Source organism: Abrus precatorius, unplaced genomic scaffold (genome assembly GCF_003935025.1).
Source record: "Abrus precatorius isolate BTA unplaced genomic scaffold, Abrus_2018 Scaffold11, whole genome shotgun sequence".
Lineage (NCBI taxonomy): Eukaryota > Viridiplantae > Streptophyta > Magnoliopsida > Fabales > Fabaceae > Abrus > Abrus precatorius.
In genome coordinates, this window is record NW_020874303.1 from 5458835 (window position 1) to 5476712 (window position 17878).

The 17878-nt window shown below is 27.2% G+C and overlaps 1 protein-coding gene across 5 annotated transcripts; it reads right to left on the reverse strand.

The window, feature by feature from the left end:
* Positions 1-717: 717 nt before the first annotated feature.
* Positions 718-17238, reverse strand: LOC113853566 (gamma-glutamyl hydrolase-like). 5 transcript variants are annotated; one of them, XM_027484000.1, is made up of 10 exons: positions 5226-5571; positions 4220-4306; positions 3829-3918; positions 3282-3376; positions 2585-2645; positions 2058-2147; positions 1867-1929; positions 1653-1741; positions 1182-1274; positions 718-1103 (listed from the first exon to the last, which is right to left on the reverse strand). In XM_027484000.1, exons 1-10 carry the CDS (start codon positions 5541-5543, stop codon positions 1070-1072), a joined length of 1020 nt encoding a protein of 339 aa, XP_027339801.1. In that variant the 5' UTR covers positions 5544-5571; the 3' UTR covers positions 718-1069. The 5 variants fall into 5 exon arrangements, with proteins under 5 accessions (XP_027339801.1, XP_027339803.1, XP_027339800.1 ...); XM_027483999.1 differs by lacking the exon at positions 5226-5571 and adding an exon at positions 16829-17238 and having other exon boundaries at positions 919-1103; XM_027483998.1 differs by lacking the exons at positions 718-1103; positions 1182-1274; positions 1653-1741; ... (5 more) ...; positions 4220-4306; positions 5226-5571 and adding exons at positions 11409-11609; positions 11694-11786; positions 12831-12922; ... (5 more) ...; positions 15661-15747; positions 16829-17212.
* Between the last annotated feature and the right edge of the window lie 640 nt (positions 17239-17878).

A 17878-nucleotide genomic window follows, 5' to 3' on the forward strand; every position in this document is an offset into this window, starting at 1 on the left:
ATATATAATTTTATCTTTCAACCTCAAAAATCATGAAATGTCCCTAAGCTTAAAGAGCCCAGGATTAATCTTCACTTGCAATTTATAGTTACAACTTATCCATGAGAGTTTTCTACAAAGTAAAATTCATATTCAACTATCTAAGTAATTTTATTAATATGAATAATCATGCTTATTTTGGTATGTTTAACAGATTATTAAAATAAAAATGTTTTAATAATAAAATTAACTATATAAAATAACAAAATATATTAACTAAAAATATATTTAGGTCAATTAATATTTTAAAAAAATCCAAAAGATATTTCAAATTATAATTATAAAGACATACCAAATATAATTAACAAAATTTAAATGCAACATTTCAAATTGGTCACACCAAGTGAGAGCGGAGGCAAGCAACAGATATTTGGTGATGATTGTGTGTCAAGAAGAAAATAAATGAAAAATAACATTCCTAGCATTTAAATCGTGAAAAAGCCAATACACTTTGAGATATATGGTACCCCACAAAAGAGCTAACAACATGTGGAACAAGATGACGAGAAAAGGTAGTGACCAAAGAAACAACCACTTAGTTTGGATGTGGAGACTGGAGATAAGTTGATAAAAAATAACTGCAAGTAGGATAGAATTTTTAAGTTGGATGGATGAGAGAAGTAAAAGGAAAAGAAAAGTTGAATTTTCTCTCCATTTATTTGGTTGAATAGAAAAGTGAGAGAAAAGAAAATGGTGTATTTTTATTTAAAGAAAATAGTCATCTTCAACAACAAAAAAATAAAATACTCCTAAGAAATACATTATTGTATTAATCAGTTTACCTATTTTCTCTACGTGCCATCTTTAGCCATGCAATAATTCTGTAGATGTACAGCTTATTATATTGGAATTCTAGCAGAGGCAAAGGCCAGAGACCGGGAAATATCGCGATACAACACACAAAGGAGCAAAGTTTTGGTACAACGTTAAGCATCTTACTCTCATTATTGTGCATAACAATAATTTTATTTACTCGTGTATACAATTTATGCACAATATTATTATCGGTTGATTTCTCCAGCATTTGAACTTATGCAAATATATAAACTTCATCAAATCCTTTCCTGCAAGCAGCAAGATCATCAGCATCAGTAACCTTACGTACAAAACAAATTAAAGTCGTTAAGACGTATTAGGCTTACCCAGCCTTCCCACAATAAGTGGGACTGTAATTATAAATGAGATTTTCTAGCAGTTCTTGAGCAGCTGGTCTGTTTAAGGATCTCCTAGCTTCACTGGTGCCAGATCCATGAAAGTGGAAAAATGTTAAGTCACTGGTAAGTATGAGATGATGTATCAAATACCATCATTTCATAGTTGGGATTCACAAATCACAATAAGTAGCAACTTGGGAGAGGAGACTGTAAAAGGGTAATCATGACAACTTTCACCTCCATTAAAATGGGTTAGATACCTAATGCACAATACTTCACATCAATATAAACAGTAAACAACAATTGCATCATCTTTAATTTTCACTGCACTGGCAATTACTCCGGATAACTGTGTCATCTAACTATACAGAGAGACTAATGGTATTTGAGAATCATCTACCAATTATACTGCCTGAGGAGGAAGTAACAGATTAAGATATTGAAAAACTGAGGCCTAACCTGACCAAAAAATTTGCAACATACTGAGTTATCTGAATGGCATCCTCCGTGTGTGGAATTCTTGGTGAACCCCATTCAAAGGCATTTTTCTATGGCATCATTTATAAAGGACATTACGTGGCTGAAATAATAAACTAAAATTGTATTGCATGGCAATTAGGAAAAAAAATTCATGATACTGCAACATATCATGCACAGAAAATTTACTAATCACCTCTGGATGCCATTGGAAGCCAGTCACAGGATAGTTTCGTGAGCGTACAGTTGAAACATAAACCTAAAACAATTACAGATGCTATTAGATTTCTATCTGAAGGAAGCTGATTACAATTTACAGGTTATGAATGTCAAAAAAATGGATCTGAAAACTAGTATAAATTTTTAAGATACAATAATATTGGATACCTTGTCATCTTCATCCTCACAAGTTGTCAGGATTTCGAAAAAACTAGATAACTTCTGATTATCCAGAAGCTTTCCAGGGGATATGCCATACTGTCATGTTTAAAATCAGATAAAATTATATTACTGAATTTCAAACATGTATAACTGAGAATTTCATTAAACTGTATTTTATGTTTAAGAACTAAGATAGAGTCAACCATGGCATTGTAAAAACACAAACGATATTCGGATAAAGAAAAATGGCAGACATGTCAAGAACTGTCCTAATTTCAGGAATATACCAGGTCATCCATCCAGTTGATCCAAAGACTCATATATAGTGGAGCAACAGTGCACCCAGGGGTGTACCATCAGCAAACAATATAGGATGTAAATTTATAAAACAGGACCAATTTAAAGGTAAGCTCAAGCTGCCTAAATAATAAATACTCTAATTGAAGACAATCTTTCCAGTTAAATTGTTGTCAAATTGTAAAAATCAGTAAAAGCCTCATGCTGAGAATAATTTATTGATTATATATACTCACACGATGATTTTGCATGACCAGACAATCTGTACCCAACTTCTTTAACAAGTCTGGAGGAAATCTGTAGGAAAAAACGGATTATTGCATATTATCTTCTGTGACAACATGCTATAAGGACCTCAAATATAGGAATTTGGTGATGCTTTATTGCCAGGAACTGATTGGTTTTTTCACCAATGCAAATGGAAAATAGAATTTTCATAAAATATAAACCCAATCTTATTATCGTAACTTAATCTTATTAACTTTTTTACTTTTTAGAAAAAGGAAGAAATTCATTAAGATGGAGCACATCTGATCCTCTGTAGCCAAAGAAAACTAAATTAAACACTGATATGGCTAAACATCAATGAAACCAAAATGCCAATCCCTCTGCATATCTGTTAAATAGGAGTGATATAAGTTTTAAGGTAGTTTTAGGCCCAGCTTCTTTTCAGTTTGACTATTCTTTAAACGTATAAGGACCTCCATTTAGCTTATGTGAAAACTCGGTTTTATCAGCTTTTTCCTGAAAATGCTACTCTTACTTTTCAGAGCTTCTCCAAACTTATGTTTGGCCCAACTTCTTCTTTTAAAGAGAAGATATGACAAGAAAAAAGTAGGCCAAACACTACCTAAGTTCAAAGCACATCTTCCAACTTCATTTAAGGGATCAAAGTGCAACTTCAGAGAAATACTACTAGCATGGATTGTTTACCTTTGAAAAACAGTTCCTTCGATACTTGCATTCTCCACAAATTGAAGAGTACTTGCCTGATTTGATGCAGTAAACTCTTCGAGAATATTATTGTCCTATTATCAAGAGGAAAAAACCAAACTTGAAAAGCACAAAAAAAGAACACTAGAATATATTGTCAGAAGTCCTCAGTTATCTCAACGTTGTGAATATCATGCAAAATGTCTAACATAGATACAAAGAATAAAATTTACCAAATTGATATAATGGCTAATTTTTCTACTGTCATATGTTGTGAATTTCAAATCCAAGGGAAATTTTGGACAACAATGTTCGCAGTGCAAGGAAACATAATAAGATAACATAAAAACTGTACTCACTTGAAGAAAATTAAGCAGAAAATTATACCGTGGTGGCTAAAACCCATTATAAAATAAAAGATTAATTAGTAAAGTACCTAGACGAGTAGGCAAGTATCTAATTTATCTTCTGCAGACATTTCCTATTAGGAAAAGAAAATCTACAAACAAAAGTCACAAATCATAAAACCAAAAGAAGGCAAACTTACCTGGCTTACAATCATTGTTATAAGTTCAAAACCTAAGCAGACGGCATATAATGGGAAATGATCTCCAGCATCATTTTTCTCTAATATTTTCTGCACGACAAATACAACTTGATACGTGAAATTCTAACATGCAAAAGTACACGCATCAACAGAGCATTCCTTAACTTCTTGGAAACAAACTTCTCTAACAAAAGAGCAAGTAACAAAAATATCAACTATGCACTCATGAATCATAATTCCTACACCGGTTATTCTCATTCCAAATTCTAGAAGTCTCAGTTATCCTCAGACACGAAGGTAATTTCCAACAAAAGTGTATGTTGGCTGACAAGTCACTCTGACATCAGCATGCATATCACTAAGTGATTAATAGTAAAAGATAAGCAGATACCTTGAATATTTTCCCAACAGTTTCAAAATATAAACCACTTTTAGCCCATCCACCAGTGAAGAGAACCCCATTTACCAATTCGAGCTTCTGCAACGAGTGCAAAAATTTAGTCAAAATCATCAAAAACATTTCTACACCATAAGAGAAAGAATTACGGGTAATGTTAGATGTAGAAAAAAAATTCTTTTTTTATTCCCTCGCTATTCAATACTATACCGGGGCTGGCTGTTAAGGACAATGGTTAGATTTGTTACTAATGCAGTTCGGATGGTTTTAAAAGTACTATTTTTAGTTACTAAACCAGTTAATAAGTTGTGAATCAGTCACAGAAATAGTTAAGCCTTGTAGACTCATTGCATTTTAGAAAAATATATCCTCTTTGTTGTAATCAAGAAGATTAATGGAACAATACTAGTACTAATATTATTTGTTACGAGGCATGCGTTTAGGAATAAAAAAACAATTGTTATTAAAAATGCTATGAAATGAACACCCATCATGACCCATGGTCTGCAAACATGATTTTCAATAAATATCTTTTTATTTAAAGGACAAAATTCAAGTGTAGCATCGTAAGTACTTTTGATACTATTTTTAGTTAAGATTAAAGTTTCATCTTGACAAGCGTGTATTTCCGGAATGAAACTTCAAATTTCATTAGAGAATGGTACAAAAGTATATTAATATACCTAAATTTTGTCCTTATTTAAAATAGTATTAGTTAGCAAGATTCTTACGATTATGCTAACTTATAAATATTTAGATATCCTAAATTTTCATTTATTGTATTGAAAATACAAATAAATGTTTCATTTTTTCAGTCAAAACTTCGCTTAATTTTCAGTCTTAACTTAATGACTAGTTAACAATTATTATTATTATTATTACTATTAACACCCTCAAATTTGAACGAATCAATTAGTTGATTATTCATTTACTTTAATTTTTACTTTCTTGGTTCCGATTAAAAGCAGTGACACTAACAATGGATGACGATGATTGATACCTTGAGAAGCTTATCCGGTGGCTCGTTATAAATGAGGGGAACAACTCGGGCGCCGGCAGCCTCCACGAATTTGACGTAGGACGCGGCGATGTAGGAAGCGCCGGTGGCATTGCTGAGGCGACCGGAGGCCCCATCGCCAGGGTGGCTGACGATTCCGATGACCGGACGGTAGTAGAGGTCGGGGTTTGGCGCAGGGCAACTGGGCGGCGAGTCACGGTTGAGTTGACTCGGGAGAAGAATCGCCGAGTGTGCCGCGGCGGGGAGAAGGCATTGCGAGACAGCGAGAAGAACGAGGGTCCAAACGGCGTCGTTTGACATGATGGCGAATTGTTATGGTAAAATGAAAATGAGGAGCATCACTTAACACTCATCAAATCTTGTCTTTGCCAACCAGAAAAGGACAAGTGGGATCCACTTCACTCACTCCCCCACGGCTTTTTTTCATAAATAAATTAAAGCATATTAGTTGTTTTTTAAATATCATGAAAAAATAAAATTATGCAAATATTTTAAAAGTACATGTTTATTTTTAATTTAATTTTAAAAATTTTTATACAAAAATCGATTTAAATCAATTTTTATTATAAATTTAAATTTTTGTTACACTAAAATCAATTTATGCTATTGAAATTTTTTACACATAATTTATTTAAATCGGCTTCTTTATTCTATTTTTAAATTTTTTATATAAAAATTTATTTAAATTAACTTATTTCAAAATTTATTTATACAGTAAGTTTATGTGAGAATTAAGCTTGTTTAATTGATTGTCCGTTTACCAGTTATTTTATTACACTTAGAGAGTCTAATATTAGAGGAGTACGAGAGAAATAATAATACGAGAAAAAAATACTTAAATTTTATGAAGTTTCACAATAAAATGGATAAGATTAATGTAAAAAAAATTGATATTGATTGTGTAAAATCCAATCACAACAAATCGACATGTCATACTTCATCTTCTAGCCGACATAATTGATTTACCATGTTATATATTAAAAACAATACTATTGAGTTTATTTTGTTATAGTATATCCTAAGATTATGACCTTATTTTTTTATATACTAAAAGTAATATTGTTAAGTTTATATAATTACTTTTTTTTAAATTGTTATTTATGTTTTATTGTTTATCATTTTTTGATACATTTAATCAAGTTAAGCTAAAATATATAAGTGATATATTTTAAAGAACATAAAATTTAAAGTCAATTAAAATTAAATATCTTACACCACCATGCTTTAATAATTAAAAAACTAAAGTTCATAAAATAAAATAAAAATATATATAGAATTAAGAGTCTTAAACTAATATACTTTAATAATTAAAACTCTTACATAAACTAAATTAAAAACCTATCATACATGTCTATCTAAATCACTATCAATTTCTTTCTAAAAAATATCTATATGTAAATGAAAGTTGATATAAATTAACTTATGTGTAAAAAAATTTTAAAACTAGAATAAGAGTAAATTTAAATCAAATTATATATAAAAAATTTAAAATTAAATAAAAATAATCAAGTTATGTGTAAATCAACTTTTGTATAAAAAAAATAAATTTATAATGGAATTTAATTTAAATCAATTTTTATGTAAAAATGATTTTTATGTAAAATTTTTTAAAACAATATGAAAATCAATTTAAATTGACTTTTATATTACAAATTTTAAAAAATTTAATGAAAGTTAATTAGAACCAATTTTTATTATATGTAGTTTGAAGATATTTGTGTAATTTGTTCTTTTAAAAACATTTAGAGTATAACGAATATTTTTTAATTTATTTATGAAAAAAGCCCTCCCTCACTCTCTTTTAAAAATCCTATAGAAAATTTCGACAATACTTCCATGCTTGTAAATGGTATCATCTGCGAATTGGTTAATAATTCATACTATAAAAATACTTTTTTTAAGGAGAAATTTCATCCTTAAACAGTAAAATGTATGTTTAGCTCAATTTTTTTTATAATAATGTTTTTTATTAATCATTTTGAACAAGTTATTGTTTAAGATTTTTTTAATAACATATTTAACTTTGATATATATTATTAATATAAGAAATAAATTTAATATTATTTTAATTTTGATAATAAACAGATTATAATGTTATATACAAAAATTAAAATATAATTTTTATGCAAGAACTAAAACAAAAATAATAATATCAAATATAAAAAATAAGTTTATAATCAAACTTTTTTTAATATAATCTTTAAGGGAGTATTTGAAAGAGGATTTTTAGAGGAAAAAGAAAAAAATATTTTTTAATTTTAAATTCAAAAATTTATAATATCATTTATGTTGATAATATACATTATTTTTTGTCAATATATTAATTTATATTTTATATTTAAAAAATATATTAATTTTAAATTTATTTTAAATGAAAAAAATTATCCTCTCCTCTTCTAAAACTCTTCCTTTCTAAACAAACGATCAAGTATCATAAAAAAAAGTATTAGTCAATAACCACTGATAATTAATAAAATATTATGTGGGCAATTAGCTTTGAAAATAAATTTACGAAGTTAAAAATATACTTTTAAAGTTAAAATATTTTAAAAACAATTAAAAGACAATATTTTAATTTTAAAAAATTTGATCAATTATAAAATATATTAAATAATATACTTAAAGGAGGGTATTCTTAATGTTTCTGTAAATAGTTATATTAAAAATTAACCATGAGAGTAAATAAAACTTAAGCCTTAGATCATCAATTTATTTTCTCGTGTGTTGTGTGAATTTAATAACACAATTGTATGTATCACAATTTTGATAGTTTAAATAACACGTGAATCTTGTAAATCTAGTTGTTGCAACTTTTTTATATGTGGGATTAGCTATATTAAATTATTAAAAGTATAGCAAATATAAAATATATAGAGATTAGAGAAATAATAAGATATATATAACAAATCAAAGAGCAAAGCATTCGTGATACTAAGCATCTTAAAATCATCATAGTGCACAAAATTACATCCTTTGACACCTCCAACATTTATAATTATTCAAAGAGATAAACTTGATCGTATCCTTTCCTACAAAGGAAAAAAAAAAAAGATAAGTAACTTTATGTGAAAGTATATTAATATCATTGTAAAGAGAACATGATGAACTTACCCACCCTTTCCACCATAATTTTGTAATTGTAAATGAGATTGTCAGAACAAAATTAACAAAGCTAGTTAATCATTTCACAGGCAACAAAAGTATAAACTTATTTAACATAATTTAAAATAAAATATGGACTTAATTTGAAAAAAATAATAATAATAAATATATATATTTTTTATTTTATTTTAAACATATGCATAAAAAAATAAAAACAAAATTGTATTATTTTTATTGTTTAAATCAAAAGTCGACATACATAATAAAAAAATTAATTTTAATATAAAGTAATTTTATACCTTCTTATAGAATATTTCCATGGTATTAAAAACATAGAAACATTTATATTTCCTTTACTTGGTTAGTAAAATAATTCATAAGAAAATATTTTAAAATGTACACGAGGTTCATGCTAACCAGTATAATATGAGAGAAACGTGGCTTAGTTTATCGTGCATTTAAAAATAGCCGTGTCTGGGGATATGTGAATCATTTGCTAACTCTAAAATACACGCATGCATAATTTAAAACTCACGCTAGTTAAAGAATTGGAATACAACTATTCATACATTTTTTATTTTTTTTTTATATATTTGGTTAAATAATATCTATAGTTATGTAAAATAAAACCCTCTTTTAAATGATCAATTCAAGCTGAATATTGATAATTTTTTATGAGCTTGAATCTATTAATTGTGAAGGCCTTATATGTGATAATAATAAAAAAATTATTGCTGATTTTTATAGAACTCTAGATCATTATCTTCCTTTGCTAGCTAAGCTATAGAGAATTTTTGAGAACTTCATCTTATCATAGATAGAAAATTTGATTTTATTTGAATTGAATGTGATTTTAAAAAGATTATTTCTTTAATTGTTAATATTTAAAACTATAATTACTCCTATTTTTTTGTAATTAATGAGATTAAGATATTATTCAAATATATTTCTTTTATTAAACTTAATCATATTTTTAGATAAACTAATCAAAGTGCTAACTAGCTTTCTATGATAGGTGTACAAGTTAGGCTACTTCACTTATATTTAAATAAGGCTCTATCTTTCTTTGAATCATTGTTAAGACTTGATGTCTTTAGTATTTTGTGGCCTAGGAAGGTGGTTGTTTGTTTCTCAGTTTTTAAATTCTGTTTACTAGAAAAAAAAATTATCCATACATATTTAGTATAATTAAAAAAAAATTAGTAATTTTTAACCTTTTTATTGTAAATTAATTTTGTATTTTAATTAATAATAAAAATATTAATTTTTAACTTAACTAGCATACAAGAATTTGAATAAACAAGTATTTAAGAGAAGTGGGTAGATATGATATATATTCTATATATTAAAAAAAGAGTAAACACTAATTGTCTATAATACAATACTTTTCCTAAATATATAAATTTAATTTTATATTAAAAAAATAAAAAATATATTTACTCATCAATTTTTAGATATATTTATGTATTATCATTAAATGATTCTTTAATTTAAAATTTATTCTTTTTTTAAAAAACTTCTTGTAATAAAAAAATTATTAAAATATTTTTCTACAATAAAAATAAATTATAAATTAATTAAACTAACAATATTATGTAAAGGGGCATTTAATACTCTTAAACGTGGGAGTACCAGTTTAAACACCTTTGAAGTATTTTTTTTGAAATAGACTTTGAATAATATATAGTTTTAAAAATAGATATAAATATCGTTAAGTTAGTAAAAAAATATGATAATAAAAGAGAGAAGGATTAAAAGACTACACAAAGATGTTTATTCGAATTTACACTCTTAACCGTTACCAAGGATACCAGAGTCAAGTATTGGTTAGTTGTGGTCGGATTTGAAACTGACGTAAATCAAAATGCATAAATTTGGACTCCAGACATCATTTCAATATCAACATAGCCAATAAGTGTTAATTGCTGACAAAAATTAAGCCAATTGCTGTCATAGCTTTGTCTATTTTTGTTATCATCATTCTTCTTAAGTAGTTCCGTTTGGGTATGGATAAAGTTCGCTTAAAATTTTACCCTCATCAGGGGTAGAGTTGACCATACATTGTTTTGACTTTATTTTTCACCTTAATTTCAACCTTTTTTTTATTGAATTTAAGGAAAAAAATTTGGCCACGAAAGATATTTAAAGACTAAGCTTAAACAGTTGCGGTTAAAAAAAATTAAATTGTTCAAAATGAAGATGGGCATATGATGGGTGAAGAAATATAATTTTTTTTTAATTTTCTCTTTTTTACAGAAAATAAATAACAAGGTAATAGACTAATATAATGATGTGTTTAGTGTTTAAGTTTTTTTTTCTTTTAATAAATAGAGTTAAACCAAACCTAAAAAATAAAACAAATATTAGACTAAACGTCTAAGCCACTAATGACATCTAATCTTAACAAAGGATCTAAGACTGATAAAATCTTATCAAAACAGTAATAAAACAGATCAAATTTAGCTTCTGTCCTAATTAATTAGTCAGTATTTTAATTAACTTTTTAAAGAAGATTAAGAAGTGTTTAAGTTATTAAACCTAATAAATTAAGCTACATAAATGAAATTATTTTATTCACAGTAAGAAAATTTAATACTAACATCTACGACTTTAAAATAGTAAATTTTTGTATCAAATATTTACAAGAGTAAACTGAGGACAAAATTACATAAAATTGTTGTGTTATATATATATATCTGTTTAGCACGTGCAATGTATGAGATAATTATGAGAACTCACTGGTTAGAGAGAAATAGAAATCAAATATTTATTGAAAGTAAAACCCATAATTGAGGCTCTCATGTTGCGCGTTATTTTCAGTTGCTTTACTTGGTTTTATTATACTCTTACAATTACATAAATCTTGATTATGATTATTTTACATATAAGATTCTTGCGGTTAATTAGAACTTACCTTCTCCGTAAAATTGACACACGAAACTTTATTCTCATATTACTTATACGATAATACGTCACATTGCACTTGCCTTTGAGTGCATTTAGCATGTCACCAAGCCATGGAATTATTAGAATTACAACAATTGCAAAACATACTAATTAAGGTTGGCGCATTGACAAGAGATATCTCGTTAATAACACAGCCTTGTCTTAATACCAAGCTTCTTACAATCATCATTAATTGTGCACAAAAAATTTATTTCCTCTAGCATGCATCTGCAGTTCATAATAGTGCACAAAATTACATTCAAAGATGCCTCTAACATGTAGAATTATTCAAAGAGATAAACTTCATCGTAACCTTTCCTGCAAGTTGCAAAAAATAAAAACATTAGAAATTTATATGCAAAGCAATTTATAACATTGTTGAAAAAGACAATTTGGGCTTACCCAGCCTTTCCACTGTATGTAGGACTGTAATTGTAAATGAGATTGTCTCGCACTTCTTGAGCATCTGGTTTGTTTGAGGATTTCCTAGCTTCGCTGCACAATCCACCAAAGTGAAAATATGTTAACTAAACTGTTGACAAGTACATGTGAAAACACAAGATCAATTCAAAAATATTTCACATACTAACATAAAATATTAGTCACATTTTAATGTAGATTTTGTCTAACAACAATAGAGTTAAATTTCATCGGTGTATTTTAATAATATAACATATCACTGATAAACTATTCTGGCGGTGATATAAAAAAATGTAAATACACAAAATTTACAATAACAGTGAAATTTTCATTGTACAAAATTTATATTTACAGGGACAATTCTTACTATTCACTTTATGCTTTCTTTAGTATAGATTTTTTTTCAAGGGAATGGAGCTTAACCATTTCATAGGTAGAAAAAGGGATTAGGTCTTCAGGCAAGAAGAACTGAAATTTTTTTTCTTACTTAAAATTAGCTTAAGCAATTTTTTTTTTACTTACAAATTCATTTAAGTGAATTATTTTAATTTAAACAAATTTTTTTCTCTTAATCTTTTTTTTTTTTTTTTTATCTCTAACACTCCTTACTCAACATCCATATTAAACACTTTTTAACATTTATATTCAATATTCTTCTTTTTCTCTTTCAACTTTCTCTTCCCTTCACTCCATGTCCAATTCTTTTTTTTCTTTTCTGATTCTTATCCCCCACTATATGCCTTTCTCTTTATTTTGTACCCAGCTTTCCATCCTTCTCTCCCACTACCACGCTATATAATACTTGTTCTCCTTATCTCCATTAATCTTTAGTCTTTTCTTTTCCAGAGTCAGCCTCTATCTCCTCAAATATATAAAATTTATTTTAAACAAAATAATTTGTTTAAGCAAATTTATAAAATTTGTTGAAACTAATAAAATTTATTTAAGCTAATTTTATGTAAAAAAATATTATTTTTTGTATTTTCAAGTAGGTAAAAATAAAATTAGATGTCTAGTTAGGGCAAAGTTGGGAATCTGATTAAAAGAAAAATTGTATCAAAGTTTCCTTTTAGAACCTCATAAGATATTCAAATTAAACAAGTCATTTGGCATTCTAACCTCGCTAAAAAGTTTGCAGTGGATTGAGTCACCCGAATGGCGTCCTCCGTGCGAGGGGCTTTTGAAGATGTTGCCCATTCATAGGTATTTTTCTACAAAGTCATTTATACAGAAAATTATAATGTGATATATTTATAAGGATACTTAGTGTTCTTACGATAAGCAAATTTATGAATTACCTCTGGGTGCCATTGGAAGATAGTTACAGGATAGTTCTTACCACGTGCTGTGGAAACAAAGATCTACAATCCGTAATCATAGTAATAATGTTAGATACCTTAAACGAAAGTTGACGACATGATATGAACATACAAAGAGGTTTAATTATGAAGGGACTGTAACATTATTTTAATACCTTATCATCTGTATCCTTGGATGTGGTCAATATCTCGAAAAAGCTCGACAACTTCTTGTTATATTGAAGCCTTCGTGGGGATATGCCATACTGTCAAGTATCAAATATAAAATTAATAATAAGATATAATTTAAACGATATTTAAATATAAAATAATTTGAATGATAATTAAAAAATAAATATAATAGAGAAGGTTTTAAACTTTCTCTAAAAGAGTATCTTTTAAAATTATTTTTTAATATAAAAACTATTCAATTAAAAATCTTTAATACTTTAAATATTCTTTCTCTTATATCTAAATATATGTAATTTCATGATTTAAAATTACTCATTCTAAATATAACTTAAAAGTTAATGTAAACACAATTATTAGAACAAAAAAAAAAAAACACAATTAGCATTGTCATATTGTGAAATTCGATAAAGGTCTCATTTCACATAAAAAGTTATTTGAATTTGTCACTACTCACTCGACTGTTGTGTAGGACAAGACAGTCTGTCTCCAAATGTGGCAGCAAGTCTTCAGGAAAACTGCAGAAATAAAAACTCGGTTAAGCCGGGCACCGAAAGCCAGCAGCTTAGAATGTAACATATTTATATTATAAAAAATTAATTACTAATATTTTTTGAATTTAAAAAATAAAAATATTATTTTAAATATATTAATTTTTTATGTTTTATTTTTGTAAATTTTACGTTGATAAAATATTTATTTTTGTATATAATTACTATCTGTTGATTTCAATGATTTAAATATTTATTTTTATAAATAAAATTAAAAGTAATATAAAACTTAATTTAACTTGATCTATTAATCAAATAAAGGCTTAAGAGTCTTGTTAACTAAATATGCATGCTTGAGCTTGATGTTAGATGTCTATTCCTATGCTTTGTGTTTGTATTCCCTTTTAATAAGTAGCTTTTAGCTGTAGAGTGAAAGACGTAGATTGATAGTTGAAAATTTATAATTATATAAATAACTTATAAAATTAAAATTATTTAACAAACTAATAATATAATTAATTGATTTATATTAAATGACTTAAAAAGATATATTATATTATATTAATATAATATTAAAATTATTTATTACTTGAACTTGATGTTCGTCATCTATTCGTGTAGTTTGTGTTTGTGGACTTTGTGGTTTGCGTTTGTGCTCTCTTTCACTCAGTGGCTACTTTCCATCTTCTATCACTTTTGTATTTATAGTATATGTTTGTGCCCTTTGACACTGTGTTTCTGGTACGTGCATAAAAATGGATAAAATTGAGTCCTTTCGAAAAAAAGAAAGCTTCAACATTTTTGAGTCCTTTATATTGATTTTATTGTGGTAGTTTTGCAATGCTTTTTATGTGTAAAATGGATACTTTTTGTGTGTAAACAAGTAAACATAATGTTTAAATAAGTTAATTAGAACCTTCATAAACTTTTTATAGATAATTAGATTAAATTTAAGCCATATTTAAATCTTAGAAAGTCCAACTTAACAAGACTTAAATTTAACATGATCCATTTTTACCCTTATCTATAAAATTAAAAAGAAATGTAATAAAATAACAACCTAAGTTGACCGACTTTCAACTTTGAAAAATAGAAGCTGGGAGGAGAAACATTTTTTCGCCATAAAATGTTCCTTCAAAGCATTTTCAAAGTATAATGTATATCGTTTACCTTTGAAATACACTACCGTCAATTGCATTCTTCCAAAGTTGAAGAGAACTTGGTAGATTTGATGCATTAAATGTTTCGAGAATATCTTTGTCCTGTTTTCAATGAAGAATTGCCATACTTAAGTGTTAACATTCAAAATTTCCATTACTACAAAGAATGAAATTTCCAAAGATCAACTTTTGCCGGTCCCAAAAAGGATTATGAACAACAATGTTCACAACTATGAAAATAACTTACCCCGCTTACGATCGCTAGTATGTTTTGAGCACCTAAATTGATGCCATACACTGGGAAATGATCTCCAGCCTCATTTTTCTCTAAAGCTCTCTGCACAAATAAACAAGGCTTAAATAAGTAAACTTTCAAATTGTTTTATCACATGTATTGGCTTGCATATTAATAATAAAAAGAGTTTTATTCATATTCAATCAAGTGAATACACGTTGGAAGAGAAGAGAGAAACAAAAAAAAAAGAATGTGATAAATATTGATAAGTGATGTAATAAAAAAAATAACGTACATAGTAACATAAATACATCATTTTTATTTTTTATAATTCATTTTTAACTTAAATTTTATCTTTTATTTAATTTTATTAAACATATTAAAATATTTATCCGCTTATAATTCGTATGTATAAATTTCTAAAACAAATAGATTTCTTAAGAGTTTTTCAAGCACCCACTTTAAAAAGTGGAATCTTTTTTGCGTTGCATCAAATGATTTTTTATTAAATCTTTCTGGATCATAATTAATGCACATTGGCAAGTGAGTACGTATTAGAAAATCGAAAGCGTATACCTCAAAAATATATCGAGAAGTTTCGAAATATAAACCAGTTTTAGACCATCCACCAGGGAAGAGCACCCCATTAACCAAATCGAGCTTCTGCAACAAGAGAAACCATAAAGAGAAGTTAAACATCACAGGCGTAAATTTCGTCACCATGTTCGATTTCACATTAAAATATACTTTTATTTCATCGCCAATTAATTATAACTACTGAATTACTTAGATTCATGTTTATAAGCTTTCTCAGATGTTTTTAATCAAGCACTTAGACTTGTCTGGATAAATTTTTAAAATATCTTATAAATTTTTTTTAAAAGAAATAAAATTTTATTATTAATTAAAAATAATTTATATATTTAAAAAATTCTAAAAACTAACTTATTTAAATTTTCTAAGATTTGAAGAAATAAATTACTTTTATTTAAAAAAATTATTTTTATATTAATTTTTTCTTTTTATAAAAACTTATTTAGAAGTTCTCTAAACTCAGCCTTGTTTGAGTTTCTGAAATCTCAGCTCCAGTCACCCTAACTGACCTTATCCGAACTCAAAGAATATAACGATGTTAATTTTTTATTTTTTAATATTCCTTTTTCTTTACATAATACTGTTTAAAGGAAAAAAATACTAATAAATGAGGAGTCATTTATTATTATTATTATTATTATTATTATTAATGTTACTAGCTTCTATAATTATTATTAACAAAAGTTACAATTTGTTATATTTAAAAGTGAAATTAACCGATAACTAATTTAAGTGGGAACTTACATTATAAGCAAAAGTCTAAACTTTTTCCCCCGTTTATCAGAAATTAAATAAACAGTTATTTTAATGGTTATGAAAAACTGCTAACAAGACAAATTGTGAAACTTCATCCTCATATTTTGAGTTTAAATTAAAATTAAAATTTCAAAACTGATTCAATCAAAAGGCAAGTAGACTTAACCCCCACTCCCAAAGAAAAAAAAAGCTAAAAAATATTAGGCTTAGACATTATTTTCTAAAATTTGTTTGCTTGATCCGTTAAAGTCTGTCACGTAATGAATTAGCTTGAATACGCCATAATATATGTAGAGTAACCTGTTTTGTCACTTCTTAATAATAATACTCTCTTTTAACTTAATATAAGGGGTTAAGAGAATATATTGGAACGGTGTGGGTACACATATATTACCTTCAAAAGATCTCCAGGGTGCTCATTATAGATAAGGGGAATAACTCTAGCGCCACCGGACTCAACCAATTTAACATATGAGGCGGCGATATATGAAACGCCGGTGGCATTGCTGAGGCGGCCGGAGGCACCGTCGCCTGGGTGGCTCAAGATTCCGATGACGGGCTTGAAGTTAAGGTTGGGGTTTGTTGCGGGGCAAAAACTCACGGAGTCACCGTAATGGTTCTGACTCGGTAGAAAAATGTGGTCATCTTGGCCATTAACTGAGAGAAGGCATGTGAAGAGAGCAGAGAGGATGAAAAAGCTGCAAACGCTGTCGTTTGGCATGTTGGCTAAGAAGTGAGAGTGAGGTAAAGTCCGAGAGCAAAGCGAACAACTTTCGACTATTTATGGGGTTGAAACTCTACCCATTCACAATTAGCTTTTTTAAAAAAAAAAGGTTTTTTTTTTATTTCTTTAATTTAAGAAAACAAATGTTTCGTTGTTAATGTTTTTCTTTTCTTTTTTTTCTGCAGATAAATTGTTATTGGTCTTTTTATTCCTTAATTTTTTTGAAAATTGATTTTCTTGTTAATATCATTTCTCCATGTTCTGTATAAAAGTAAATGTTTTTTTTTTTAAATAAATCGATTTGAATATGCATCATTTAGAACTCTCGTCTGTTGAAGAAATGTAAAACATCGTAGATTGGTTCGGAAAAAGAAAGAAAAAAAGATAACAAAAAGCATTCAGATGTGTATAAACTATTTGACATAATAGGAAAGTGGAAAATAAAAAAATTATTTATTTAGTTAGGCAAAATAATTACAATAAAAATTTATCTAATTAAGTGAGATGAGTTTCATAGATTATATGATATTATTAAGTTTCATAAAAGAAATAAAAGTTTTAGGAATATTATTTATCATGAAATATCTTTTAATAAATTCTGTAAATAATTTTTTATTTTTTATAAGGTTAGAAAACATACCATTAGTCTTTTTGTTGATGCATTCGACAACTTTCTTCGCCTATATTCACACCATTTTAATTATTTTTGTCATTTTAAAA